General features: G+C 56.6%; 12 protein-coding genes across 12 annotated transcripts; 5 read left to right on the plus strand and 7 right to left on the minus strand.

Moving 5' to 3' along the window:
- The first annotated feature begins 381 nt into the window (after nt 1-381).
- AFUA_1G11250 (M20 family metallopeptidase) lies at nt 382-4,012 on the plus strand. The gene is made up of 2 exons (XM_077803917.1): nt 382-680; nt 743-4,012. Exon 2 carries the CDS (start codon nt 2,438-2,440, stop codon nt 3,818-3,820), a length of 1,383 nt encoding a protein of 460 aa, XP_077659914.1. The 5' UTR covers nt 382-680; nt 743-2,437; the 3' UTR covers nt 3,821-4,012.
- Nucleotides 4,013-4,067: 55 nt separating this feature from the next.
- On the minus strand, nt 4,068-4,827 carry AFUA_1G11260 (uncharacterized protein). The gene is made up of 2 exons (XM_747398.2): nt 4,500-4,827; nt 4,068-4,432 (listed from the first exon to the last, which is right to left on the minus strand). Exons 1-2 carry the CDS (start codon nt 4,612-4,614, stop codon nt 4,254-4,256), a joined length of 294 nt encoding a protein of 97 aa, XP_752491.1. The 5' UTR covers nt 4,615-4,827; the 3' UTR covers nt 4,068-4,253.
- A 616-nt stretch (nt 4,828-5,443) lies between these two features.
- On the minus strand, nt 5,444-7,706 carry AFUA_1G11270 (uncharacterized protein; the record flags this gene model as incomplete). Its single annotated transcript, XM_747399.2, has 2 exons — nt 5,444-5,797; nt 5,848-7,706. One exon carries the CDS (start codon nt 7,704-7,706, stop codon nt 6,099-6,101), a length of 1,608 nt encoding a protein of 535 aa, XP_752492.1. The 3' UTR covers nt 5,444-5,797; nt 5,848-6,098.
- Nucleotides 7,707-7,940: 234 nt separating this feature from the next.
- AFUA_1G11280 (isopenicillin N synthase family dioxygenase) lies at nt 7,941-9,356 on the plus strand (the record flags this gene model as incomplete). The annotated part of the gene is made up of 2 exons (XM_747400.2): nt 7,941-8,932; nt 9,007-9,356. Exons 1-2 carry the CDS (start codon nt 8,098-8,100, stop codon nt 9,354-9,356), a joined length of 1,185 nt encoding a protein of 394 aa, XP_752493.2. The 5' UTR covers nt 7,941-8,097.
- A 301-nt stretch (nt 9,357-9,657) lies between these two features.
- Nucleotides 9,658-11,303, minus strand: AFUA_1G11290 (Zn(II)2Cys6 transcription factor domain-containing protein; the record flags this gene model as incomplete). Its single annotated transcript, XM_747401.1, has 2 exons — nt 9,658-10,410; nt 10,452-11,303. 2 exons carry the CDS (start codon nt 11,301-11,303, stop codon nt 9,658-9,660), a joined length of 1,605 nt encoding a protein of 534 aa, XP_752494.1.
- A 1,115-nt stretch (nt 11,304-12,418) lies between these two features.
- Nucleotides 12,419-13,327, minus strand: AFUA_1G11300 (class I SAM-dependent methyltransferase; the record flags this gene model as incomplete). The annotated part of the gene is made up of 2 exons (XM_747402.2): nt 12,419-13,060; nt 13,102-13,327. 2 exons carry the CDS (start codon nt 13,325-13,327, stop codon nt 12,444-12,446), a joined length of 843 nt encoding a protein of 280 aa, XP_752495.1. The 3' UTR covers nt 12,419-12,443.
- Nucleotides 13,328-14,479: 1,152 nt separating this feature from the next.
- Nucleotides 14,480-16,639, minus strand: AFUA_1G11310 (AMP-binding enzyme domain protein; the record flags this gene model as incomplete). Its single annotated transcript, XM_747403.3, has 2 exons — nt 14,480-16,054; nt 16,145-16,639. 2 exons carry the CDS (start codon nt 16,637-16,639, stop codon nt 14,582-14,584), a joined length of 1,968 nt encoding a protein of 655 aa, XP_752496.2. The 3' UTR covers nt 14,480-14,581.
- An 812-nt stretch (nt 16,640-17,451) lies between these two features.
- AFUA_1G11320 (class II DAHP synthetase family protein) lies at nt 17,452-18,838 on the plus strand (the record flags this gene model as incomplete). The annotated part of the gene is made up of 1 exon (XM_747404.2): nt 17,452-18,838. The coding sequence occupies exon 1, from the start codon at nt 17,486-17,488 to the stop codon at nt 18,836-18,838; it is 1,353 nt and encodes a 450-aa protein (XP_752497.1). The 5' UTR covers nt 17,452-17,485.
- Nucleotides 18,839-19,311: 473 nt separating this feature from the next.
- On the plus strand, nt 19,312-21,030 carry AFUA_1G11330 (SMP-30/gluconolactonase/LRE family protein). Its single transcript, XM_747405.2, has one exon. It carries the CDS (start codon nt 19,601-19,603, stop codon nt 20,927-20,929), a length of 1,329 nt encoding a protein of 442 aa, XP_752498.1. The 5' UTR covers nt 19,312-19,600; the 3' UTR covers nt 20,930-21,030.
- Nucleotides 21,031-21,191: 161 nt separating this feature from the next.
- AFUA_1G11340 (putative glycosyl hydrolase family 88) lies at nt 21,192-22,858 on the minus strand (the record flags this gene model as incomplete). The annotated part of the gene is made up of 3 exons (XM_747406.1): nt 21,192-22,152; nt 22,232-22,410; nt 22,448-22,858. The coding sequence occupies 3 exons, from the start codon at nt 22,856-22,858 to the stop codon at nt 21,192-21,194; spliced, it is 1,551 nt and encodes a 516-aa protein (XP_752499.1).
- Nucleotides 22,859-22,946: 88 nt separating this feature from the next.
- AFUA_1G11350 (MFS transporter) lies at nt 22,947-24,933 on the plus strand. The gene has a single exon (XM_747407.2). It carries the CDS (start codon nt 23,057-23,059, stop codon nt 24,656-24,658), a length of 1,602 nt encoding a protein of 533 aa, XP_752500.1. The 5' UTR covers nt 22,947-23,056; the 3' UTR covers nt 24,659-24,933.
- A 209-nt stretch (nt 24,934-25,142) lies between these two features.
- AFUA_1G11360 (aldehyde reductase II) lies at nt 25,143-26,201 on the minus strand (the record flags this gene model as incomplete). The annotated part of the gene is made up of 1 exon (XM_747408.1): nt 25,143-26,201. The coding sequence occupies one exon, from the start codon at nt 26,199-26,201 to the stop codon at nt 25,143-25,145; it is 1,059 nt and encodes a 352-aa protein (XP_752501.1).
- Between the last annotated feature and the right edge of the window lie 272 nt (nt 26,202-26,473).

The following is a 26,473-nucleotide window of genomic DNA, read 5'->3' on the forward strand; positions in this document are numbered from 1 at the left end:
GTGGTTACATCGGGATGCCCCCTGGATTCCTGTGGGGTTGTTCATTGCTGGGGTTGCCTTTTAGTCAATTATATGCATATACAAGTTGGTATGCTATGGCCGTTGTTCACGGTGCATCTCGGGAATTACCCGAGCTTAGAGTACATGATTATTACTAGCAAGAAATCAGCCTCCCGCCGCCACCCAGCCAGCCTCATATCCACCGGCCCACGCCACCAGACTTTCTGACAGGAGATAGACAGGCCAAGCAATGTGATTCCCTATCAGGCGTAGGTAATCGTAAGATTGTGACCGGCTATTAGATGCCTGCAGCCTATGTAGTGCAGTAGACATCTGCTATCGAGAGAGGGAAATACGTGAAAAAGGCAACCGGTAGCCGGTGTCAGACTTCTCTTATACCATGTATTAGTATTGAGTAATCTAGAATACTATGGGCTATAAACCAATGGGCATTAGGAGGGAGAGCTACAAAGGCACCTAGATCCTAAGGAGAAACAGAGCCTTGAAGCTTTTGCATAATTTACTTATTACTCAGAAGAGCTTTCACTGGTTGTTGTTAATTATTATTACATGAATTTTAGTATATCATTAGTCAAGTCGGACACTGCCACTATGGGGCCCTTATAACCTGCAGCCTCCCCCGCTGCTAATTCTCCACGTCTCTCCTTCAAACGCAGACGGTAGGGCCACCATGTACCCAAATCTAATTTTCATCTATTTTCACGCATCTAACAAATACAAGGGACCAGAACAGCTGTATAGATAATCGTCATGCTGGACTGGTTCAAGAGACTGTTTGGTCTCACTGAAGAGGCCAAACAACGACGAGCCCAAAGGCGCCGCAGCCGGACCCGAAGCAGGAGAGTTCGAGCCAGAGAGAGAGAACTGCGACGGCAAAACCAAAGACAAGAGCTCAAGGGCGGAAAGAAGAGAACGCCTTTCTTCTGGGGCTCTCCGGGGACGTCGATTCCCCATCATCGGGAGTCCCACTTCAGGGACCACTTGCAAGGATAATCGCGTTGTTGACCTTGGTCATTTGTCCTTGAGCATACAGCCCATGCTTCATTATAACGCCCTAGTCGAAATGGCTCCATCATTGCCAGAGGAGCAGTGTGCATTTGATATTAGTGTGTGACATTACAGGTGTCTTTGCTGTCTTCTGGGGTTGATTTTTTCTGCCTCCAAGTTTGAGTCAAATTATAGTCCCTGCGTGTCACGTTGACCATCTCATGGAACAGTTCTCTCTTGTTCAGACCGTAAGATCTACAACTAATAGCAGTCACCAGATAATCCAGACGCACTCAGTACGAGACTAGTTCCATCCAACAGCATTGCCGGGTTCCTAGTATCCCACCCACTCCATGTTTTTTCCTCACTAGGAACCCCTCTCCCATCACCACATATTCATCTAAACCAGCAGTCTGACAGCCTCATAGGAGCCAGTTCCATCCTTAGTAGAATATTATCCTCGCAACCTGGACAGGATGGTAGTAGAAGCCTGCCACTTACCACCCCAGTCACTGAACCAACCCAATAATCGCCAGAGCTACTCCGTAGTCCTTTCATTGTTGAGTAATACTCAATTCTGTTCCACAAGTATAATGGAACAGTCGGGGTCGCTCTTTGTAGATTGAGTCTTGGAAGCGAACCGGGGCTGAACAGTACTCCATATCAGCCGACGATCGTTCTCCCACTTGAAATATCCCAGCCATTGGAGGGATCAACCAGTCCCACAGTGATTGTCATGTATAGATTCCAATCCCTCGGAGGAGCAGTGATATCTTTTTTACCATCTGGGGTGCTTAGTTGCGTGCCAACCAAGTAATGTGAGTACGGTCAGAATGATGCAGTGGAGGTGGACCCTAACATCCCGCCATACACGAGATTTAGGGTTAAGAAACCCTAACCCTAATGTACATCGCAGACACCCTTTATTCAGTGTAGAGGAATCTGCCCTGTCAACATATAAATACTTCAAGAAGCCGTCAATACTACTCATACGTCTACTAATTCATCCAGCACATGGGCTTTGGTCTCATACTTTGCAACTTAGAATGCCCATCCTCTTCCGCCTGCAATGCATACATGAAGGCAGGCTGGCAGCTCAATGCAGCAGTTATATTGACATGGAGGGACCAGAGTGTTGGCGCAGCAGATTTTATCTCGGACAGCATAGCAGCTGTGGCGTGAGCCGGTCATCAGGTAATTCCTCAATTCGTACAAAGTTTGATGATCTGATTGTAGAAGAGACGCATAGAACGGGTCACCGGGAACAATTTGTCTATTATAGATAAGGCGTCGGCGTTAGTCCGCGTCCCTGGCATCATGCACTTTGGTAGCATATCGACATGGAGGCAACGTGTAGTACATGAGTGGCCATATCCCTGGAACAACTGGACCCTTTTAGGTCCAACTTGGACGCACCCGCGGGGCAGAGATGATTCATGAGAGCCTAGCGCTTTGCGGTCTTACCATTTCCGTTCTAGTGGTTCACTGCTTACCCCTCGTCGCATTTCAACGTCACCAGACTAGTTTACTCTCCCTATGCATCGTCTACAAAATGGCATACAACCTGTCAGATATTTTGAAGAGTGCGTCGGTAGACTTGGCTCCGTACGAGGATCTCTACAAGTATTTCCACGCCCATCCTGAACTCTCGCTGCAAGAAGAAGCTACCTCTCAAACGGTCGCAGCCCATTTATCCCAGTTCAACGCGTATGAGATCCACACCAACATCGGCGGCTATGGGCTCGCATGCGTCCTCAGGAATGGCGATGGCAAGACCGTCCTCCTGCGAGCGGACATGGACGCACTCCCCGTCAAGGAACTTACCGGACTGCCGTACGCGAGCACAGTCAGGATGCGCGACGCCGACGGGGTTGAAAAACCAGTGATGCACGCCTGCGGACATGACATGCACATGACATGCCTGCTCGCGGCAGCGGAGACTCTTGCGAACATGCAGCATGCATGGAGCGGAACGCTGATCGTGCTGTTCCAGCCCAACGAGGAACGCGGCGGTGGCGCGCAGGCGATGGTGGACGATGGCCTCTACTCCAAGATCCCCGTGCCGGATTATGTCTTTGGCCAGCACGTCATGCGCATGCGGGCAGGAAGCGTTGGCTGCCGGCCGGGAACCATCATGGCTGCTGCTGATAGTCTCAAAGTCACCGTCTATGGGCGCGGTGGCCATGGATCCCTGCCGCATCAGACCGTCGATCCTGCGCTTCTCGCTGCGCACATTGTTGTCAGACTGCAGGGGATTGTGAGCCGAGAGATTGACCCCAGCGACCTCGCCGTCGTGACTGTTGGAAGTCTGCAAGCGGGGCAGACCGAGAATATCATTGCGGACCGGGCGGAGGTTGGGCTTGATTTCCGGACCGTCAAGCTGGAGACTCGGCAGAAGATCCTCTCTGCTGTCCAGCGCATTGTCGAGGCCGAGTGCATGGCAAGTGGCTCGCCGAAACCGCCGGTGTTTACTCCCACGCGCCGGTTTCCGCCAACGGTCAACGACGAACAGGTGGCGTCTCAGTTGGCGGCGTCGTTTGCACAGCATTTTGAGGATTTTGACGGGGATACACCGAGGACCAATGTCAGCGAAGACTTTTCTACGCTGGGTACTTGCAGAGGTATTCCGTGCTGCTTTTGGTTCCTTGGGGGTATCGATGCAGAACTCTGGGACCAGGCAGTGAGAGAAGACAGTCACACAGATGAGATCCCTGGCAACCACTCGGCGCTTTTTGCGCCAGTTATACAGCCAACGATGAGAGCTGGAGTGGATGCTCTCTGCCTTGCAGCTTTGACGTTTCTGAGGAAATAGATTTTGTCCCTTAGTAGCTCACTGCGCATTTGACCAGAATAGGTGGTACGTGATGTTTGCAAGATTGCAATTCGTATCATTCTGACCAGAGGTGGATTCGTGGCATTAGACGAGCCTCTGATTAAATAATACATTTAATCCATCTTGGATTCCTCATCAATCCCTCTTCGTATCTGGTGCTTATTGTAAAAGCTACTTATCACATATATATGCATTGAAATAATCCTGATACAAATATCACGTCCCTTCGATGATATGTTCTCTACTACATGAAGCAGCCAAACTCAATTTCCAATACTTGCATTCTCTAAAATCTAAACTTCCTCTGTACCGTATGTTGAATACAACCAAGAGGACCAACCAAAGTGCAATATCCCGAATTTCCTATCGTGCCTTCACCCTGGCGTCACGGTACCCAAGCACAGCCAACGCTCTAGCAGTAGTCGCTGCGGTCATTGCCGCCATTCTTGCAGCCACCACCGCAGTACTTGATGAAGGAGATATCGCCGTCGGCGCCACCATTGCAGTGGAAGAGGGATTCACGGATGTGGGCGTCGTCGGTGGGCTGGTGGGCAGCCGTGAGGGCGCCGTTGACCTGGGCTCCGTACTTGCCTGTGGCGCGGGGCGTCATTAGGACGGCGTTGAGACGGGACGGGTTGGAGGCACAAGTTTCACATACCAATGTTCAAGAGGTTCCAGCCACAGTAGTTCAGTCCATCCTTGCAGTTCCTTGCGGCGGCCAAGGGAGCCAGGGCGGCAAGAAGAGTGAGGTTGAGAAGGGCGATCTTGACCATGATGACGGTGATGTATGAGTTTCGAGAGAAACGGGTCTTGTCGAATCAGAATCAGAGTGAGATGGTGATGAGTGATGATTGAGATGAAGACTCAGGATAGGGCGGATTTGTCCTCATTCTTATACCCCAAGGCGGTTCGGTTGTAGGGCGCCTAGTTGTAGCACGCCTAGTTGGACGCCTGGCCGCATAGGTTTGGAGAGGTGGATATCTGTTGTCCATCAAGCCATCACACTGGTCTGAGAGAGTCTACTTGCTATACGAGGCTCATATCGTAATGGAGTGTCACCTGAGGCATTTAATTCATCTAACGCATGGTGAAGAGGACTTCCCATGCCTGTTGGTCCAACACTATGGGCAAATGCCTAGAAATTGGATATTACTTCCAGTGTCAGATACAGAGAATGGTTTATATCTTCAAGAAAGGAGTTTACCTACAATATTCGAACATCAATGTTCTTTAGGAGACATTGTTAGCTTTACAAATAGACTCGCTCGAATAGAGGGACATACTACCTCTCTGGTCTGGTAGATATCTGGGCCCAAGAGTATACAACATTATCCTTCCTAAATCTCATGTCGAAAATCAGTATTCATTAGCATGTCAATTGGCAACTATGAGCCTGTCAGGTTCCACTCCTCAGTACACTAAAGTCAGGCGCCTGCATGATCGTCGGTGCTAGGCGACCCGTGCTCTATAAGGATATGATCTCTTATGCAACTGACAAGCATACACGCTCTAAGTAGGCTAGTGCTTACATGTTGAGGTCTTTAACTGAATAGCCCCTTTCCGCAGGGCTCATCCTTAATTGAAGATCAGGCCTCCCATCTGCAGGAACTAGTCCTAATACGAGTAATTAGGAGTCTCAAATCAGACTTGGACAGTTCTTCTTGGTCGCAAGTAGCAAACGAGTCATGGATGAATCTTGTGGGACGCCTGTCTGCAGCGTCCTTGGACAGGGGCTATTCATGGTGGCATGGTTTACTTTATAGTACTGGTGTGATAGTGTACAGTTCAAGTGGGTAGTACTCCTTGGAGTACCGTGAGTGCTTTGATCTTTAGTCACTTCTAAATGATGTGGTTGACATGCAAGAGTATTATTCCTTGACACCAGCGCTCTCAGGTTATGGTCTAATGGGCTGTTTCTGCGGCCCTGCTAACTGTGCCATCGAACACATGGTTTTACTGTACTTACTGTTAGTGCAGGCAGCGTACCTCCGAGAGAATTAAGATACTTATAATCCAGACTTTAGAGATTCTATCACTAAGCTCGTTTTAGTCGGGCAAGCTTACATGATGCACCTATCTTCCGAGTGTGCGTACGATAGAGATGATGACGGTATGCCTAGACTTTCATCGGTGCGTAAGGACTGTCAAAGTTTCAGGAGAACTTGATAACCATAATGATGAAGATTCACTTATGGTAAGTCGAGCGAGTCCACCGAATAAGTGTCTCGTGAGGCGTTTGTGACACGAAGCAATGCAACTAAAACTTCCCCCGCATACCACCACGCTCCACGCCGCCCCAAAGGACAAACTTGGGCTCCAGTCCCTTCCCAGCTTTCTCGGCCTGCGCTAAGCCTTCTGACTCCGGCAGAAGGACCACGTTCTCCGGATAGATCTTCCCCAGAAGCGCCAGAGCCACGACCGGGTCTTGCACGGGAATCACATGGAGCCCGCCATTTTGAGCCGTCACGAGGCTGTCTTTTTCGTGCTCCGTCTCCAGGAGAACGGATGCGGCGTCGTGGACCACGGCGGACGTCGCGCCGTGCATACCGTTGGATGACGTCGCGGAGGTGCTGGCACTGGACGCCAGGTAGGCGTAGCGGTGGCCACGCGCAACCTGTCCCAGGTCAACCGAGACGCACTTGCCGTTGTCGAGCTGGAGTTGCAACTCAAGCTGCCGGACCGCATGGGATGACGAGGTCGCGTCGGGTGTCGGTGGAACGACTCCAATGCTGGTGCTTTGTACGCCGAGTGCTGGGGTGCCCCAGCCATTGGCCACGGGGTATCTCTCGGACAGAAGCCCCGGAAAAGTCTTCTCGGTGCCGGCGGGGATCTCGACGCGAGGCGCCAGATAGTAGTCCTGGATCCGGTAGTCGAAGATGACACCTTTTGGGGCGTCGTCGACCAGCTTGGCGGGGATATACTGGAGAAGATGGAACGGCGTTGGCCCACCGGCCAGGAACGCGGGCAGGACCAGGCCATGAGCATATTGGAACCCGTAGCCGGGGCCGGCCCTGGGCGAAGGGGTCAGGCTGGAATGGGACAGAAGGCCTGGAGCAAGGAGGGCCTGGGCATGTTTGATGATTGCCGATTGGGTGACCTCCTTGGTCAGCAGGTGGGTGAGAAACTCCGACCGGGATGGCTCGAGATGCCGGATGCCTCTCGCGGCTCGGCCATCGACAGGGATGATCACATCCTCGTAGTTCTGGAACGGCAGCAGGGCGTCACGCAGGAGGACCATCTGGTGCATATACTCGTTGAACAGCTGCATCAGATGCGACTGACTGCGACGGCCGAACATTAGGTCGACATTGGGCGGGATGAGCAGATGGCCCTCACAGGGGCTGCGAAGGGAGAGGTCGGGATTGAAGGGCCCGCCCGTGTGGTTGCGCGCGTATTGGACGAGCGTCTGTCCGATGCGTCTGGCCTGCTCGGCGATTTCCTGGCGGGAGGCATCCAGATCAGTGTCGGGGAAGCGCAGCGTGGCCTCGCGGGTGTTGATGTCAAGATTAGCGGCTAGGTTGTCAAGCAGTTGCGCCCGCGCTGGTCTGGCGTTCGGTGGATCTGGACCGAGCCGGAACACCACCGTGTCCAGCAGTGGCGCAAACCCTTCGACTAGTTGACGGGGCGTGTAGAGTCCGGACTTGAGGCCCCAGGCCTCGCGAGGCGTGCCCTGGTCATGCGCGCCGGCGTCAGGCTGGACGGGGATACTCGGGCCGACCAGGATAGGGCTTGTACCTCCGGCACCGAGACCGGATAGGCGAAATACGGTGTCTGCAGTGGCTTTCATGGCGGCAGCTCTGAGCATGTTGTTGTCAAAGACCAGCTGAACGAGGAGGATTCGAAGGACACCGAGGCTCGGACGCATCGTGCCCTGCCCGGCGTAGTTATACCAACGACTGGAGGAACGGACAACGGCTGAACCAGGTAAAGCGTCGCCACCATGTTGCGGAAGCTGACAAATTGCGGATCCAATTGCTCCTTCTTGTGTTATGTGCCTCCGTCGCCCTTTGCTCGCAGAGTCCGGAGAAGACTGGATGTGGTCCTCACGCCCGCCCCGGAGTTGGTGGTCGTTTTTGACGACCACCAACTCCGGCGGCCGCAGCTCAGGTCTAGCGAAACAGATTCCGCTGTCCAAGATACTCGTTTCGAGTCATGCCATGCAATTCACGTTTTTGAGCATTGAAGCATGGACCGGACTGAAGGACGCGGGGGGGAGGGCTCTCTGACGTGGAGGAGTGGACTTCGTGGTACCGGTGATGGAAGCTATATCTGGCCTCTCTTCGTCAAATGAACTCGGTCGAAATCATCCGAGTTCCACTGAAGAAACGCCTAAGTTGCTCTACTGTACCGCAATCAAATCTCGCACCATGGTTAACCACGATACCGTCGACCTGCCCGTCATCGATTATGCAGCCCTCGGCGAAAAGGATGCCGCGGGCCACCGCACTGCCGTCTCCATCGATGAGCGCCGTCGACTGTTCACGGCCCTTCGGGACATTGGCTTCGCATACCTGAAGCACCCTGGGGTGAACCAGGTCACTGTGGACGAACTCTTCGCGCATTCCCGGCGCTTCTTCGCCAAGCCGCTGGAGGAGAAGATGCAGATTCTCGGCAAGCTCGACAAGGGCCGTGGGCCCAGCCAGGGGTACTCCAACCCGCAGCAACTGGCCCACAATCCCCAGACGTCGGACCTGAAGGAGTTCTTCGGCATGTATCGCGATGACGACACTGAGAAGCCCAATCAGTGGCTGTCCGACGCCGACTCGAAGGCCATGCGGACGGATCTGGTCCGGTTCTTCGACTCGTGCCACGGGGTCATCCTCGAGCTTCTGAGCGCTCTCGCGGAGGAAGTCGGTCTGGCCGCCGAGACGCTGCACCCGTTCATCCGCGAGAAGAATCATTTCATTGCCTGTTTGCACTATCCGGCCACCGAGCCGGAGTCGTTCCGGACGCGGGTCCGCGCGGCGGCCCACACGGACTATGGCTGTCTGACGCTGTTGTTTAATGACTCGGGCGAGGGTCTCCAGGTGCTGCGCAACAATGGCCAGTACGAGTATGTGCCTCGGAAGGACGGGTGTGCGGTGCTGAACGGTGAGCCGTCCATTTCCCTCATTGGCAAGCAGAGGAAACCAGAGATAACTGATTGATGATTCCCGGGCCCACAGTCGGCGATCTGCTCTCCCGATTCTTCAACGGGGTTCTACCATCCACCATGCACCGGGTCGTGGAGCCACCGGCCACGAGGAGCGGCTCGTCCGCGGACCAGGTCCCGGATCGCTACGCGATTGCCTTCTTCGGGCACTTCAACCTGGATCTGCTGGTGAAGCCGCTGGATGCGCTGGTGTCGGCGACGAACCCGGCCCGCTTCGAGCCCGTGGTGGCGGGCGAGCATGTCAAGGCGCGGGTGAAGCAGTTGCATGTCGCGGGCCATAGCCTGACGCCGACAGACAACGAGAAGAATGCCGAGAGCCGAGCTGCCGTGACGCAGCCGGCGGTTGCGAGTGCGTCGGCTTGAGCGCTGTTGCAGCCTGAGAGACGAGTCGGGAATTCGCCATCTGATCGATCCGTGCATGAGATGTATGATACAAGTTGCACAATCGCATTTTTCAGTTCTTATGGCTGAACTTGTCCATGGGTAACTAAAGCCGGAACTAAAAGTATATCCACGAATACACTCATAAGCATTCCTCCACAAGCAATTGCGTAAATCATCATAAATCGTCAGCGTTACATTACAGACCCAGTACATATCCCCGTCTGTATGCCATCCCCCAATGGCCAAAGACACGCCGGTTCCGTCGGTCCATCCAACATATTCACGAGAATTGCTCGAGCGCACAGAGAATGATGAACGACCGAAGCTCATTGGAGTCACCAAACCCCGCATTCGTCGTGAAGTTCGCCCGCAGATAGTCCTTGGCGAACTTGGAGAACAGCGACTGGAGCGAGAGTAGGTGTAGGTGGTGGTGATTTGGGAGCGGCTCGCCCACGGCGTTGGGCGGACCCGCGGCGGGACCAGCAGCACTCGCGGCCGCAGCAGCGCCCAAGGGAGCAAAAGCGTCGGAGGTGCCTGGGGAGCCCGCCGGGGACGCCTGCTTGTTGGCCATCTGCGTGGCCCTGCGCCACTCGTCTTCGGTGCGGGCGCTCCACAGCGCTTGATTGCAGGGCAGGGGCATCTTCATGATGAGCTCGTCGTTGAGGGGCTCGTAGTAGGGCAATTGGCGCCCGGACTCCAGATCGCGGTTGCTGAAGAAGTTGACAATGTTCGCCAGGAACATGGTGCGGCGGGCCGTTTCCGTGACGGCCCATTGGACCCAGGAGCGATTGGGGTCGGTGTCGGGCAGGAGTGCCACGTCGTGACACTCCAGGTAGGACCGCGAGAAACACTGGGTCATTTTGGAGAGGAAGGGGGACTTCAGCCCTCTGGTGCGTCGCTTTCGTTTCCAGCTCTCCGATTCGTGGATGGGCGCCATGCCCATCTCCAGGATCTCATAGAGGAGCATCGCATGCAGCGCGTCCCACTGCTCCAGACAGTGGTAGGTTGGCTGGACAGTCTCGTTGTCAGCCCGCTAGAGGTAACTAATCTCTCACGCATCGCCACGGTGCTTACATATGACTCAATCAGGCTTTGCCGTTGCGCATCCATGGCTCGCTTGATATAGCCCACCCCGTCTCTGTTGCCCAACGCACTTCCGCAGCATATGGCCATGGATGTATGCGGAAGAATCGTCATGTCCGGCATATCGTCATTGAACAGGGTGCGGTGCAGAAATGGACAGTAGAAATCATCCTGCAGCAGGCGTTTCGGGTACTGGAGAAGGAGACTCGCATAGTTGGCTGGGCGCCCTCCCTGCCCGTCTGGCTTGGACAACGGTGCCGGAGGCGAGTCGGTCGTGGCGTCCTCCTGTGAGCCGAGCCCGGTCCGCGTGGTGGACAGATCGGGGATCCCTGAAGCCGGCGGCGCGATGGTCTCCTCGACCAGCGGATTGTACGACGACGGTTGTGACGAAGGCGAGGTCAGCGGAAAAGTGAAGCTCGGATGTCTTGTCGGGATCGCCGGCGCGGGGCCCAGAGTCACTTCGTTGACCATGCTGGTCGATGCGGAGGGCAGGGACGGGAGATTGATCGTATCCAGGGCCCAGAGGAAGTTCTGGGAGCTCCAGGAGTCTGCGTGATCCGCGCCGGGATCGTCCAGCGGGCTCCGACGGCTCCACAGCAACAACGGGAGGTCGGTCGCGCTCACGCTGGTCTCGTCCGGTTGGGAAGGGTCTTTGGCCGAGAGCGACGAGGAAGAGGCCGAGGCAGAAGAGGCGGAAGAGGCCGACGCAATGGTGGCGGCTGTCTTGGCCATGGACATGTATTCGCAGACGAGGCCCCGTTTGGCACAGCGCGAGCAGGTCGGCTGTGTGTAGCAGCATTTGGTCTTGGCCTGCACGCATGCATTACACGCCTTGCGGCGCATTGCGGGTTTGTCCGATCGCAGACACCGTCGTCGATGGCGCAAGAGGAGGTCACCTGGAAACCATCAGCCTAGATGTCAGCACCCGAGGCATGCACGACGATAGAGACGAGACAAGACAAACGTCGTTGGTAGCTCTTGAAACAGGAGTCGCACACGTGCGCCTCGTTGGGCGGCTCGGATCCGGGCATGGTCGAAGTTGCGGCATCGAAGGGGATTGCCCGGTAGGAAATGGCCAGCAAAGCGTGGGAAACGCCAGGTTTAAGTGCAATATCTTGTCCTATTCACTTGCAGACTCGTGGCAGGGCGCGAGCCATAGGAATCGACATGATTGTCTTCCCGATCCTTCGATATCTGCAGCCTGGGCTGGACGGCAGGCAGGGGTAGAAGAAGGACTGGATGGAACCCAGGGTTTTAGGATGAACACAGGAGGTTCGAGGCGCCTTACCCGCGCCATCCCATGTGTGGGTAAGGCGCGGGGCCTAATCGCTTGGTATGGCGTGCTCTGCTGCTGCGGTTGGCGTCTTATTCTTCCTGGAAGACGACCAATGTAACCTCGCCTACTTGTCTATCTATTGTGGCTGCTCTTCGTCTGAGCAGATATCAGTCCCATCACACCCAATCACGGCCGATTACAGCAAGCTCGTGAACGATTACGGGCCAGGCGAGATGATCTCCCAGTGAAAAAGCCCTGTCTGCATGCTTCACCCGGCCTTAGTGCTGACGACGCGGGTGCGCGAACAATCTATTTTATCACACCGGTGGCCTTATCGACCATTGAGGCAAAATGACCAGAATTGACTGATTGTGGTGATGACAACAAATCATGGAGTCAAACAACTTGGATTCATATCAAACGCGCATCAGAACCCACGGGGGCCAAAAGACACGTCTATCCACCGTCTCCTCACGGAGGTTTTAACGCTCCACTTGGGACCGGTTCGGCCCGGTTGAGGAAAATTTTAACCTTAGCCTAGATCTTGCGTGCCGTAAGCCATCGGACTTTGGGCGTATAGCCAATCTGTTTCATCTCCGCCACCAGCTCGTCCAGCCATGCGAGATACTCGTCGGGGGTGCGTGCCACACCGGGAATGCCCTCGGCTAGGAGTTTGGGACGTCTCGGTTAGTAGGATGGCGATGCCCTCAGGCGTGGTACATACCAGGGATCTTCCGAGCCAGATGGCGGAAGGACTGGGGGAGGAGCTCGGCGGTCCAGATGCGGTCCTCCGGTCTCGTCGACGTTGCCCCGTAGCCCAGATTGAACGTTTCCACCTTCATATCCACAAAGCCGAGGGGAAGCAGGAGATCGGGGAACTTCTTCCAGATGTGCACGTCCATCCCGGACGAACGGGTCGACCACTCCTGCACCTTGGCAAGCTTCTTCTGGTGCACCTGCTCGTCCGAATACGAGCTCAGGACCCATTCTGCCTCCACTAGCTGCAGGACCCCGCCCGGTTTGACGACGGTGGCCAGATTCGCGAGGACCCGCGGCCACTCGTCCTCTCGAATCCCCCAGACCAACAGCCGCTGGTGGACCAGGTCGAAACTGTCCTTCCAGCCCCAGGATTCGGGGAAGGGCTGGCGCACATCATGCGCGCGCAGTTTCAGTCGAGGGTCCGGCCGGAACAGCGCCATGCCCAGGTCCACGCCGTAGAGATCCAGGTCGGGCCTGTCCGTGCCCGCCAAATCCGCTAGCCATGTGCCTGCCGATGCGACCTTTAGTCTCTTTCGCGGGCGGGCACCAATGATGGTCGATTTCACTTTGTGCAACATGCAGGCAGGGGTTGCGGGTTCCACTCACCGTCTGCGCAGCCCGAGTCGAGCACTCTGGCCCCTTTAGGAAGCTCGACAGAGGTTAGCTTGTCCTCGGTGGCGGCTTTGATGAAGAAGTGTTGGCGCTGCAGGCGCTTGATCTCCTCCTGGTGATGAGGGAGCAGGTAGACTCCTTCGGTCCCACTGAACTCGTCTTTGATCTGGGTTTTAGGAAGCGGACGGTGCGCCGCGGTGGGTTTAATCGGAGCCTCCATTCCTGGTCAATGCGGTCCAGCGATACTATTGAGTGTGTTGATTATCCCTGGTCCAACCTGTCTGTCTGTCTGTCTGTCTGTCTGTGCTCGGCATGGTGCCTGAATCTTGGTTATAAATGTTGCTCGCTGCTCTCTGCGTGACCTCGTAGTCCTGGAATCATGGTGGTCGGTCCATCTTGCTCCGCCACAGAGACGAAATCTGTGAAGTCTCTGCTTGCCGAGGCCAACTCCGACCTACGGTCTTTCTCTGTCCTTTCTTTTCGTCGGGGAGAAGAGGGGAAGGGGAGGATATGGTGGATCCGTTGAGGGGGACATAGAGAGGGCTACGGGGAGACCGAACGCAGCAGAATGGTTGATCTGCATAAGCTGCAAGACGCCATGCATCTCCACCATCAGGGGGATTGCCGGGTGACGATGTCGTCGTCTGAAGCGCCGCCACAAATCCAAACAACTCCGGACGTCACTGTCCTCGCTTCGGAGAATGAGGTCGTGAAACGCCACACCCGATAACGTGAACGGTGGTCAACGCAGCTAGCACGGATCCTCCGATGGCATGTCAGCACTAGCGAACATGTAGTCCATTCTCCGTAAACCACCGGAGACGGTCTTCCGAGGGCGTCGAAGCGACGACCAACATGCATCCCGGATCCTTCGTATGCAGCTAGTGGTTTTGGCGTGCCTCGTGGCGGTCGTGGCGCCCTGGTGGGAAACGACGGCGTTAACACTGGTCGGGCATGGTCGATCGACTAGCAGGCCTAGGAATAGAATCTTCACATTTTCACGTCATTTTGGGGTCCATTGGCCATATGTTGAGGTGGCGCACGGTCCTGTGAGTGATGGCAGTATAGGCGCCCTCTCCGTGGTAGATCGATCGTAAGCGAGGAACCCTATGTAATCATACATGCCCTGGTTTTGTTTTCTTTGATTTTGATCCAAGTAACGCAGTTATGCTTCCCCGAAGGTCCACCGGTCCTCCTGCTGACGTTACTACGTAGAACTGGATGGGTGCCGATGTTACATTCTGAGCCAATTACTACGGGGTACCCTGGAAGCAATGCAGGAGAAGAAGGCTGATGACAGAGATCGATCAGAGAATGTATTAATATTCCTACCATGTATACAGTCATGATTCATCCATTGCCTGCAACCACAAGGGAGTAGAAAAGAGTGATCATCATGCAGAACAGAAGAACCAAGGGGTTCGCTGGTACACTGTCCATGAGTCGTATCCCACAATTGCACATTCCCGTCGGATCAAACCGACTGCACGTAGTTTGGGACCGCGGAAGGAAACAGGCCATTGGCCACCTCCGGGCCTGCCGCATGGCCCATCTGCTTGAGCTGCCTCCGATTGATCTTGAATCCGGTAGTGGGAAAGTGAGAGAGGCACCGGACACCACCCGTCAGCTTCCGAAGGCCGGTGAGCTTCTGGTTGGCGAAGTGGAGAATGTCCCGCTCCAACTGGTGGATGTGTAGCTGGGGATTCGGATGATGATGATACTCGGGCTTGAGGATCACAAACGCGGTCGGCTCATCCAGCTGGGTGAAGTCATTGCGAATGCCCACGACCACGACACTGGCCACCGCGGGATGCTCAAACACCACGGTCTCCAGCTCCGCCGCGGAGATGTGCGTCCCGTAGCCGCCGCCGACCTTGAGGAGCTCCTTGATCCGATCCATGATGAAGACGTTGCAATTCTCGTCGAGGTGCCCATAGTCCCCCGTGTGGAACCAGCCTTCGGCGTCGAAGTCGCGGTTGGCCACCTCGTTGTCCTTGTAGCCCTTGAATCGACACAGCCGATTGCGCACCAGGATCTCGCCCGCCTCGCCCACGCCCAGTTCCTGGCCGGTGACCCGGCTGATGACTTTGGCCTGCATTCCGTTCACGAGGGTGCCACTGTACCCACTGCGGCGGGAGTCGGCGTCGCGCTGGATGGCAATGAGCATGGTCTCGGAGGTGCCCCATTCGAGGTCCAAGGGAACGCCCCCGAATTGCTTGGAAACCGTCTGCCGCAGGTTGTCGTGCATGGGGGCGCCAGCCGTGAGGAGCCACTTGACACTCCGGACGTCGACGCCGGACGCCTGGAAGTCCGCGCGCGCCAGGCGGGCTGCAATCGGGGGGGTGATGAAGAGAAAGCTGACCTGGTGCCGGCCGATCACGTCGACGGTCGTCTCATCGAGGGGGCCGTTCATGAGGACCACGGGGATCCCCAGCAGGATGTTGAGGCCCATGTGGAGCTTGGCGTTGATGAAGAACCCCAGGGACAGGGGCGAGAGCCACACATCATGGTCGGGGTCCGTATTGTCCGGGATCGTGCCGATGGTCCCTTCCATCGTGGCAATGAAATGGGCATGGCTGGTGAGGACGGACTTGACGTTCCCCGTGGATCCGCTCGTGCGGTTCAGAAACGCATCGTACTCCTCGGCGCTGGCCTCCGATTCCAGCCGGAAGAGGTCAGCGTCAGGGCGGCCGCGGGCCAGAAGACGCTCCAGCGATGCCCACAATTGGTTCGGACTGTCGTCGAGCGTGATTAGGCGAACCGCGCCCGCCAAGTCCGTCGACACCTCGGCGAGGCGCAAGAGGTCGCTGTCGGTGATCAGCAGCTTCACCTGCGACTGCACTAGTCGAGTCGCAATGTCCGTTTCGGACATCTCTTGCTGCACGGGGATGAGGGCCACCGTAGCTCCGGCGGCCAAAGCGCCAAAATAGGCGATTGGATATTGGATCTGCTCCCAAGCCGTTAGCCGCAAGCACGAAACGACGCAGAGAGAGAGAGAGAGAGAGAGAGAGAGAGAGAGAGATTGCTCCCAACATACCCTGTCCTTGGCGAAAATGCCGACGACATCCTTGGGCATGATCTCATACTCCGAGCGAAGAGCATCAGCCAAGCGTCGGCTTTTCTCCTCGAGCTCTGCCAGCGTCAGGGTTTCACCGGTCTGGTCGACGCGGTAGAGCACTCGACTCCATGGATATGGTCGTCTGCCCTGGTGAAAGATGTAGTTGAACACATCGGTCTTGGGCACGGAGGGTAGAGGAAGTTTGGATTCAAAGATCATGGTTGATGCCGCCAAGCCAGTAGAATGAATCTGCAGGTGGGATACCGGGACAACAGTGAGATTCGTCACAGCTGTGGAAGTCTGTTGGTATCGTAGATGCGTCCCCGTATCCTCGGTACGGCGCCTGTTCTTCGAAAGCGTTGACTCTAGGGAACAACGTGATGAACGGAAAGCGATTAAATACGGGTCGAGGGCCGTATCTCCACTCTGGATATCCGCCAGTCCACAATGCCTATCCATCGCAAGGGCTGCCATGTGAAGAGACGAAGCAGAGAGTCCTGATGGACCCACAACCCCCGGAGTTGGTGACGGTCCCGATAGCGTCCTTCTTCCTGCCACGCCCTGCGTGACGACAAGTACGATCTGGATGAGGCTGGCCGTAGACGTAACTCCGGCATTCTCTTTCACTTTTGGTGGGGCTCATCGTCTCCAATTTGCCGTCGTTTGTTCCATCAAACGGGCGCTAGCTCCGGCGTGGTGTTGAGAAGGCCAAGGTCCGGTCCTGACCTATGATGAAGACCTGGCAAGGGGAGCCAGCGTCGGAGATGGCGTTGTGTCTGAACGTGTTTCCCTGCCGATCAAGCCACTAAGTATTCTTCATCCCCCAAAGCCCCATGTGTGGACCGAGCTAGTTGTGCCTGAAGGACTCGACCCCCCGGCAAGCGAAACAGAGGAGCACAGCAGGACGTTTCGTACTGCACGGAAAACCGACGGAACGACTGCGAACTCCGTGAAGAAAGAGGATTGGGATTGACTCGGACGACGCCGTGGGAGACTAGGACTCTGATGGCGCGCAGCCATTGGCAAGGGTGGGTATGGTTCAGTCGTATTCGGGCACCGGGGACCAAGGAAGGGCGGGCGTGTTGCCATTTTCGAGATACGGAGACTGATGAGAAGACGCCGGGGAAGCTGGACAGAGTATCGTAGAATCTCATGCCTCTTAATCCCACTGCTGTGAGCTCGTGGGGTATCAGGATCGAGCTGGAAGCTGGATCGGCCCGTCGATCAACGCACCGGTGATCAAGTTCTTGATATTATATTATCAACACGGTCAATCGGCACAACGTCTTTAGGACTGCCCCTTAACAAATCATACTGAGCATGTTGAGCCCAGACCTCCAGCCGGGAAAGGTGCCTCCGCCGAGCCAAAACGGCGTGGAATTGGGCTCATCGGATGGTTGGACGCCCCAGAGTTGGCGAAAGCGTCCGGCGATTGCGCAGGAGATTGAATACAAAGAACCCTTGGCACTCGAGGAAGTCCTGCGCACCGTCGCTTCCTTGCCGCCCCTGGTCAGCCCGGTCAAGATTGAACTGGCCCGCAAACACTTTGCGGCAGCGGCTCGCGGAGAAGCCTTTATCATCCAGGGCGGAGATTGTGCAGAGAGCTTCCAGGACGTGCGGCCCCTGATCGTGCAGCAGAAGGTGCAGCTGCTTCACGAACAGTCGCGGCTGCTCAGGGACTCGCTGGGCCTGCCCGTGATCACGGTGGGAAGAATCGCCGGCCAGTATGCCAAACCGCGATCCTGTCCTTTCGAAACCTTGGCCGATGGGTCTCAGGTCTACAGCTTCCGGGGCGAAAACGTCCACGGGTTCCATCCCGACGATCGCACCCCGGACCCCAACCGATTGCTGCAGGCATATTTCTACGCCCGGGCGACATTGGATCTGATGAAAGCCTGCCCGCCACTGCGGACGCCCCCGTCCGTCGATGCCATCGCGTCGCCGGGAAGGGACCTCTTCCGCACGAATCTCCCGGGGGAGCCGGGACAAGGGCCCATCTTCACATCGCATGAAGCCCTCCACTTGCCGTACGAGAGCGCGGTCACCCACGGCCGCTATAACACGTCTGCCACGTTCGTCTGGATCGGCGAGCGCACCCGCCAGCGCAATGGTCCGCACCTCGAATATGTCCGGGGGATCCGCAACCCGATCGGGATCAAAGTGGGACCGACCATGCGCCCACAGGAACTGGTGGACCTGTTGGATCTGATTATACGACAGCCCCAAGACCGGCACGATCCCCAAGATGGCCGAGTGACAATCATCACGCGGTTGGGCGCGGATCAGGTCGAGACGGTGCTGCCGCCGCTCATCCACGCCGTGCAGAAAGCCGGCCACACGCCGGTCTGGATGTGCGACCCCTGTCACGGCAATACCACCGTCACGCCCTCGGGGATCAAGACCCGCTGTGTCGAGACCATCGTCCGGGAGGTCATCCGCACCTTCGAGGTTCATCGAGCCAGCGGGTCGTTCATGGGGGGGCTCCACCTGGAACAGACGGGCGAATTCGTCACCGAGTGCGTGGACGCCTGGGACACTTCTTGCGAGCGGGACTTGACGACAAACTACCGCAGTCTGTGTGATCCGCGACTGTCGTACATCCAAGCCTTAGCCGTGGTTCGGTCGTTCCTGGATCATGTCTGCTGCTCGACATCAAAGGCCCATGGTCTGTGACGGGACCGGTTGCAACGGTCTACAGCGTGGTCGTTGCTTTTTTGGCACTCGGCTTGGGACGGTTGATTTACTGGAGGCAAAGCAGTCGAAAGAGGGATGCATGGTATTACAGCAGTCTATGATCCACGAACGGAGTTTTGAATACAGCCCAAGCTTCCATTTAGAACCGTCCATGATTGCTTCCCTTGGTCTCAGCGCATGAAGTAGTTTGTTATTCACATACAGTCTGGTACATTACTTTGCTTGACTGGCTGCACTTTCCGTAGATGCTGGAAGATTGAACTGTCAGATGCCATCGTCATGTTGCATCTGACACATACGTCGTCCATACTGTGCCGGACGCTCAGCAATGAGCCTTATGAGCAGGTTACAGGTAGTTGACGTATTCGAGAGAAGACCAATCTGTGAGGGATGAAGCGAGGTCGAGAGTGTTTCTGGATTGCTATCTGGGCAAGGGGGATATGGAAGTCTACGGACGCCCTGCTATGCCTAACCCGGCAAACTTCAAGCCTTTTGGATTGCTCTCTAGCGAGTGAGCTATTCTTCTAAGAGTGATCCTTTCTATAAGACTCGGCGACCCACCAAGGGACGGATGTCCCGACGATCATCCTGCTAGCGCCGGAGAAACGACCTATACAACCACCATCTCCGGGATCAAAACGAACTCCTAGTCGGTCCTACAAGCGATGTTTATAACTTAAATCCCCTGGCCGGGAAGATGAGGCCGCATATCGTCCAGCAAATCTACAACTGCCTGTGAAGATGAAGCACCTGGTCGCATTCACCCTCAATGCCGCTCTCGTGCTGGGGGTCGTTGTCCTCCAACGGCGTGACGAGTCCACACAACAGCACCCTCTCCTTGACAGCTTTCGTCATTCCCCAGGCATCGCAACCGATGACGCGCTGGTTCATCAGTGCATCGCACCGGGCGTGGTCTGCGTCGACAAACATGGGGCCAACCTTCCTTATCCCTTCTGGCGGGATTCTCCGAACGGCACCTACGCCTCCAACCTGGCGGACATCGAGTTCACCGGCGGCCGAGGCCAACCCAAGTCGACCTCCTGGGAGCAGGTGGAACGAGCGGACTTTGTGGTCTTCGACGAGGAGCGTGGACGGAAGCTCCTGGGCGAGAACCCCCGCGTGGACTTTGTCTTCTCCGTCAATCCGTGGGCGCTGCATGAGGCGCCGACGTACGTGCCGGGCCTCCACCAGATCTTCTTCTCGGAGCTCTCGCCCATGCTGGAGCAGTTCGTCATCGAGTTGAAGGTCGACCCGCCCACCCTGTCCACATTCCGGGCGGATCCCCCCATCTACGTGCCCAACGGCGGGTTCTACCACGACGGGCTGATCTACTACTCCGTGGCCGGCAGCAGCCACCAGCACAAGCAGCGGCCCGGCCTCGTCACCCTTGATCCATGGACGAAGAAGTCATCCACCCTGCTGAACAACTACTATGGCCTGACCTTCACGGACTGTGACGATGTCATCGTCGACCCCGTCACGGGCTTCGTCTGGTTCACCGTCCCCTATTACTCCTGGTGGCTGGAGGTGGCCGACACGCCGCCCCAGCTCAAGTCCGCCACCTATCGCTTCGATCCGGCCACGGGGTCCACGGTCGTCGTCAATGACGAGATGCGCTCGCCGAACGGCATCGCCCTGAGTCCCGACCGGCGACACCTCTACATCAGCGACACCGAGGCCGCGGGTCAGTCGGCGCCGATCTCCCTCGATCTGCCCAGCCCCGGCGTGGCCGGTCTGCTGTTCAACACCACCGGCAAACGCACCATCTACAAGTTCGATCTCATCGACCAGGGACACGCCATTGCCAACAAGCGTCCCATCCACTACGACGCAATCGGCACGGTGCCCGACGGACTCAAGGTGGCCCGGAACGGATGGGTGGTGACGGCGAGCGGGAATGGATTGAGCGTGATGGACGAGTATGGGGAGATGATCGCGCGCGTGCAGGTCAATTTCACCGTCAACAACTTTGTCTGGGCCGATGTGGACGACTATCGGGAGGTGTGGATGGTGGGACAGGGAGGCGTGGGACGCGTGCGATGGGAGCTCCAGGGGCAAAAAGCCGTTTGATCGCGTACGACTCTGCTGGCAAGGTGTCGGAAATGTCAAATGGATGAGCAGTTGTATAGAAGAAAAGAATCCAGGACCGAGAGCAGAGTAAATGGATATATATATATATATATAATATCAATAGAATGTGATATTCCCCCCCTCCCAACCTCTCTCAGATGCCGCTCGCTCCATCTCGAGGGAGGCCAGGGCAAACGCACTGGTCCCAATCAAGCTGTTCGTTGTGACTGCTCGGTGGGTATAATACTGTAGAGAATGGTCGTTACGTTAGCCCGAAGACAAAGACATCGGACCTCGAAAAAGGGGAAAAACAGACCTCGTAATACGGCTTCTCTTCATGCAAGCTGGCGATGATGCTCGTCCCCAGGAAATCCAGAGTGTCGTCCTCGTGCCTGCGAACGACAAATTGCGCAACCACATCTTGGTAGAGAGCGCGTGCCACGGCCAGAACATCCTGAGATTGCACCGGATCACGGAAACCCGGCCTCGGGCCCTGGACCCAAAGAGACGAAGCCGCACGGTGTTTTCCATCAGTCTCTGAACTTGGCGAACGTCCGGGCAGATAGCCTAGACGGACCCCCTTGGCCAGCACATACGCAATCATGGCACTGGCACTGGCTTCGACGAAATTCCCAGGCTCTCCCGGCCGATCCATCACCTGCCAGACGGCATAGCGCCCCGTCTTTCCGGCCGAGTCCTCGATGGCGTCCACCGTCGCTCGGGCGAGACGCTGAAAGATCTCACGGATGCGCTGGACGGTCTTGTCCGTGCGCCTTGCATCCTCCGAGTGGTCTCCAGACCTGGATGCGATGATCTCCAGGGTGTCCACCGTGCCGATCAGGTACCATGCGAGACTCCGGCCCCACACAATGGGACTGGCGCCAGTGATCGGGTGCGCCCAGGGAGCGTCTCGCGATGCATCGTAGCCGTGCTTGATCAACCCCGTGGATGGCTCGATGCTCTGCGTGTAGAGAAGATCCAGCTGAAGCAGCGCGGTGTCGAGGTTGACCCCTGGGTCGCCGTAGGTCATGCCGTACAAGGCGGCGAAGGGCGCGAAGCCGTACATGCCGTCGCTGTACGAGAGATTGCCGTACGGTGGGTAGGGGGGCGGCGGATCGACGAAATACCACAATCCGGCGTTCTCGTTTCGATATTGCAGTTCCAGGGATTTCCGGAGCGCCTTGAGCACGTTGCGATGGAGTGGCTCATCGAGATTTATCTCCCTAGATGGTCGAGTACTCGACCGTTCAGTCGGTGGCTCATATCATATCAAATGATGGGAGAGAGATAGCTGGCACGAACATGATGGAACGACCGACACACAATCGGTCAAGCGACAGGTCGCGCGAGGATGCCGTCGCATTGAGGAGGTCCTCGATGTTGGCCTCCACGCTGCGACGGTGATAGTCCGACCATCTGGCGATCTCTGCTGCGTCGCTGGACTGGGCGATGGCTGCTCTGAGCGCTTCCTGGAATAATCCCTGCGCGTGTCAAGTGTCAGTGATCAGTACTCCCGACCAGGCCACGACCGTGCTGCACCTTCTGAATGACCCCCAACAGACCGTCGGCCGGACTGATTCCTTCGCCTCGCGCGATGGCACTCTCCAGCATCCAAGTGGAGTACTTCGGATGGCGGACGGCCTGACCAGGCTGGTCGGCCAGGACCAGCGAGAGCAAACATGACAGTGGATAGAGAATCTTCATCGCGCCGATTGAGTAGAAGGGAAAACCATGAAAGCGAGAAATCAGCGTGGGTGACGGGCGGCCGTAGGGTTTATAGTTGACCTGCCGTACAGTCGCTGGACTCCGGGGCAGGCCGGCCCTAAACGTGGCCCCCGGAGTTGGTGGTCGTGGGCCCCGGAGTTCGGTGGTGGGCTCTGGCGGATCGCCGTGGCTCCCAAGTCCGGTCTTTGGACATGATGGTTGCATGCCACCGATGGTTCTTTAAAAGAAATCCATTCCTCCTCCTCCTCCTCCTTCTTCTTCTTCTTCTGACCATTGTGTTCTTTGGATGATAGTCTATTGCCAAACCAGACAAGCAGTCATGGCTGTTGAGTCGAACCACAGTCGCAGCGAGACCCAATCGGTCTCCTCGCAGGGTGGTCTCCCGACAGGTGGGTGTTCTATATGATCCTTCTGGCTGGATTTGAAATGCAGGAGATAACCATTCCCCCACTGACAACAGGCACTATTCCTGAGAACGAGAAGTTATCCACCCGGGATGATGAGAAGGGGACGCAGGACGATCATGTCTACATCGCGGATACCCTCCCCCTTCGACGCCAGATTCCCTTCATCCTGACGATCTGCTCGGCCATGTACACGAACCAGCTCGGGCTGGGCCAAACCATGGACATCGTTCGTATCATTGGGGACTGGTACGGAATCACCAATAGCAACGAACTGTCGTGGTTGGTGGCCGGCTACAGCTTGACCATTGGCACCTTTGTCCTGATTGCCGGCCGGCTAGGGGACGACTTTGGACATAAGAGGATGTTCGTCATCGGCATGGGCTGGTATGCGCTGTGGACGCTGGTCTGTGGTCTGGCCGTCTATTCCACGCAGGTGCTCTTCATCTTCGCCCGGGTCTTCCAGGGAATGGGCCCCGCGGTGACACTGCCCAACGCAATCGCCATTCTGGGCCAGTCATACGCCCCCGGGCCGCGCAAGAACATGGCATTTGCCTTCTTCGGCGGCAGCGCACCCTTTGGCGCCATCTCCGGCTTTGCCACTGGCGGCCTTTTTGCGCTGGCCTGGTGGCCGTGGGCGTACTGGAGCGCAGCCATCGCACTCACCGGTCTGGCGGTGTTTGCGGTCTGGTCGATCCCACCTCAACCGGTGAGCGCGACGGCCACGACTCGGACGGTGGGCCAGAAGATCGCACACCTGGACCTTGCCGGCTGCGTCACCGGCGTGGCCTCGCTGGTCCTGATCAATTTCGCGTGGAATCAAGCCGCCGGGGTCGGTTGGCAAGAGCCATACGTGTATGTCTGCCTCATCCTGGGGTTCCTCGCGGCGGCAGCCTTCTTCTGGGTGGAACTGCACTGGTCGGAAGATCCCATCCTGCCCCTGGCGGCCTTCAACTCCGACATTGCCTTCGTGCTGGGCTGCACCGCCTGTGGCTGGGCCACCTTTGGAATCTGGGTGTACTACGCCGCCGTCTTCGTCATGGAGCTGAACCACGTCAGCCCGCTGCTCCTGGCGGCGTGGTACAGCCCGGTGATCCCCTCCGGACTGGGCGCGGCGCTCGCCGTGGGGAAGCTTCTCGGTCGGGTCTCGGCCGCGTGGGTCATGGTCATCGGCATGGTCGCGTACCTGATCGGGTCGATTCTCATCGCCACCATGCCGACGCACCAGATCTACTGGGGCAATTTCTTCTGGAGTGTGCTCATCATCTGTGTGGGCATGGACTCGTCCTTCCCGGCCGCGACCATCATCTTTTCGGACGCCGTGCCGCCCAAGTACCAGGGCATCGGCGCCAGTGTGGTCATGACCATTGTGAACTATAGTATTTCACTGGGGCTGGGCTTTGCCGGGACGGTGGAGCGGGAGATCAGCCATGGGGGTCACACCGATGACGATCGGAAGAAGGGGTATCGGGGCGCATTCTACTTCGAGGTCGGCTTGGCTGGCTTGGGCCTGATATTGAGTCTTGCCTTCTTGGTCAAGGATCACTTTCGCAAGAAGGCCAAGCAGGCAGCTGCTGCGTATGAGGACCGGAGTGCTTAAAAAGGGCAGACTGCGAGGGAAGGGAAGAAAAGTCAGTTATGGTTGTTCAAAGTCCGCGTACTGCGAATAGGATGAATAGAGGCTGAGTGAAAAGAGTCTCGGTTTGGTCGACTTCACGATGTCTCGACGTCTAGTCATTATCTTCTACTTTCCAGCTGGTGAAGAATCAACTCCTACAGGCATTAATATCAGCTTCCTTGGGCTCTGGGACTTATATATGATAGAATAGAGGCAGCAGTAACGGATAGTTGGCATGGCAATGGCTTTCTTTATTTTCAATATGAAATAGACCTTTGACTTGCAACTTGGTTATCATGACGCTGCGGGACGCTCGACTACGCTCCAGCATCTTGCGCCACAATTCCGTCATGACGCAGTATTCGAACTCATTAACAGATGGGCACACGCAGGTGTGACACACCGTACGAAAAGATAGATCTGAGAGCGTTCATTCGACTACCTAAGCTACCTCATCCCATCACCGTCAGGGAAAGTTCGACCGCTTCCACTCCGGGTCGCTGTTGAGACAATTATCCCGCACACTGTCAAAGAAGGACGTAAAGTCAAGTCTGGAGTACCGCTTCAAAAGCTCCTTGGACCTCCGAGTGTCCACCGTGCTGCGATCATGGACCTGATTGGGATCATCCGCAGGCCACGGCTTCGCAGGATCGATCTGGCGGAACACATGCAACCAGCTGTTGAAGTTGAACGGGCCGGCAAAGGCCAGCAGCCGCTCACTCTGCACATCCTCGTGCGTCAACCCCGCCAGATGCAGCAAGGCCACGTCGGTGACATCGACAAAGTGCCGGGGAATGAAGGTCTGCAGGGGCTTGGAGTAATGGACGGGGTCATCGAAGAACTCCTTCACCCAGCGGCCAGTGCTGCCATTCTGCCGGGCATGGATGATGGGCCCCACGATGAAATCCGGGAGGACGGCGTTGACGACGAAAGCGGGATTGTTTTCCTGGGCGAACCTCCACAACTCCCGCTCGGTGGAGGTCTTCAGGGCGGCATAGACGTCCCAGCACCGCTCGGGTTCGTACGGGGCCGGTCGCCATGCCCGCTCAATGCTGCTGTCGTTCCAGGTGTTGGTGTCGACGTGGATCGCTTGCTCCGGCTGCGGGGTCAACGCAGCAATGGCGCTGCTGGTCAACACGAAGCGCTTGACGCTCGGTTCCTTGGCGGCGCTGGTCAGGATGTGACGGAGGGCCTCCAGCATAGGAGTGATGACCTTGTTGGGATCGCTCCCGAAGGACAGGTCGCTGGCCACGTGGGCGATGCCATCGACGCCGCGGATGGCCTCGTTGAAGGCCCCCGGCGCAGAGATGTTCGGCACCAGCGCCGTCTCGAAGGAGGCGTCTGGATAGCGCTTCGCGATGGCTTCGGTAATCCAATCCGCCTTCTCCTGGGATCGCACCGTGCCTCGAACCTTGTAGCCGCGCTCAAGCAGGTTGAGGGCAATGTGCGAGGCCAAGAAGCCATTCACACCGGTAACCAAGACGAGGCCACCAGGAGGGACAATGGTAGGCGCCAGGGAACCCATGATGGAGATTTCAGATGTTTTTCTTTTGTTCCTCAGAATGGAGAAATGAAGCGACTGGCACGATGTACTGTGGAGTGTCCGGTATTCCAATCTTGACTCTGGTCTGCCAAAACCGACGAGACGTGCCTTGATATAGGTGTATGATGTCTGGTAGTGGCATTTCTGGATGAAGCCTGTAACCGTCTATTTGCCAGAGGAATACAAAAAATACAAGTTCAACCAGCGCATACCCTCAGCAACCGCGTTCTAGTGGCGGTCATGGCTGCTCCTGG

This window comes from Aspergillus fumigatus, chromosome 1 (genome assembly GCF_000002655.1).
Source record: "Aspergillus fumigatus Af293 chromosome 1, whole genome shotgun sequence".
Taxonomy (NCBI): domain Eukaryota; kingdom Fungi; phylum Ascomycota; class Eurotiomycetes; order Eurotiales; family Aspergillaceae; genus Aspergillus; species Aspergillus fumigatus.

Excerpts from the sequence above, each read along its gene's own strand:
- AFUA_1G11250 (XM_077803917.1), top strand. The coding sequence starts at position 2,438 with ATGATTCATGAGAGCCTAGCGCTTTGCGGTCTTACCATTTCCGTTCTA.
- AFUA_1G11260 (XM_747398.2), bottom strand. The coding sequence starts at position 4,614 with ATGGTCAAGATCGCCCTTCTCAACCTCACTCTTCTTGCCGCCCTGGCT. Across the intron at positions 4,433-4,499 it reads CTGGAACCTCTTGAACATTG|GCAAGTACGGAGCCCAGGTC; the intron begins GTATGTGAAACT and ends CCCGCGCCACAG.
- AFUA_1G11330 (XM_747405.2), top strand. The coding sequence starts at position 19,601 with ATGAAGCACCTGGTCGCATTCACCCTCAATGCCGCTCTCGTGCTGGGG.
- AFUA_1G11350 (XM_747407.2), top strand. The coding sequence starts at position 23,057 with ATGATCCTTCTGGCTGGATTTGAAATGCAGGAGATAACCATTCCCCCA.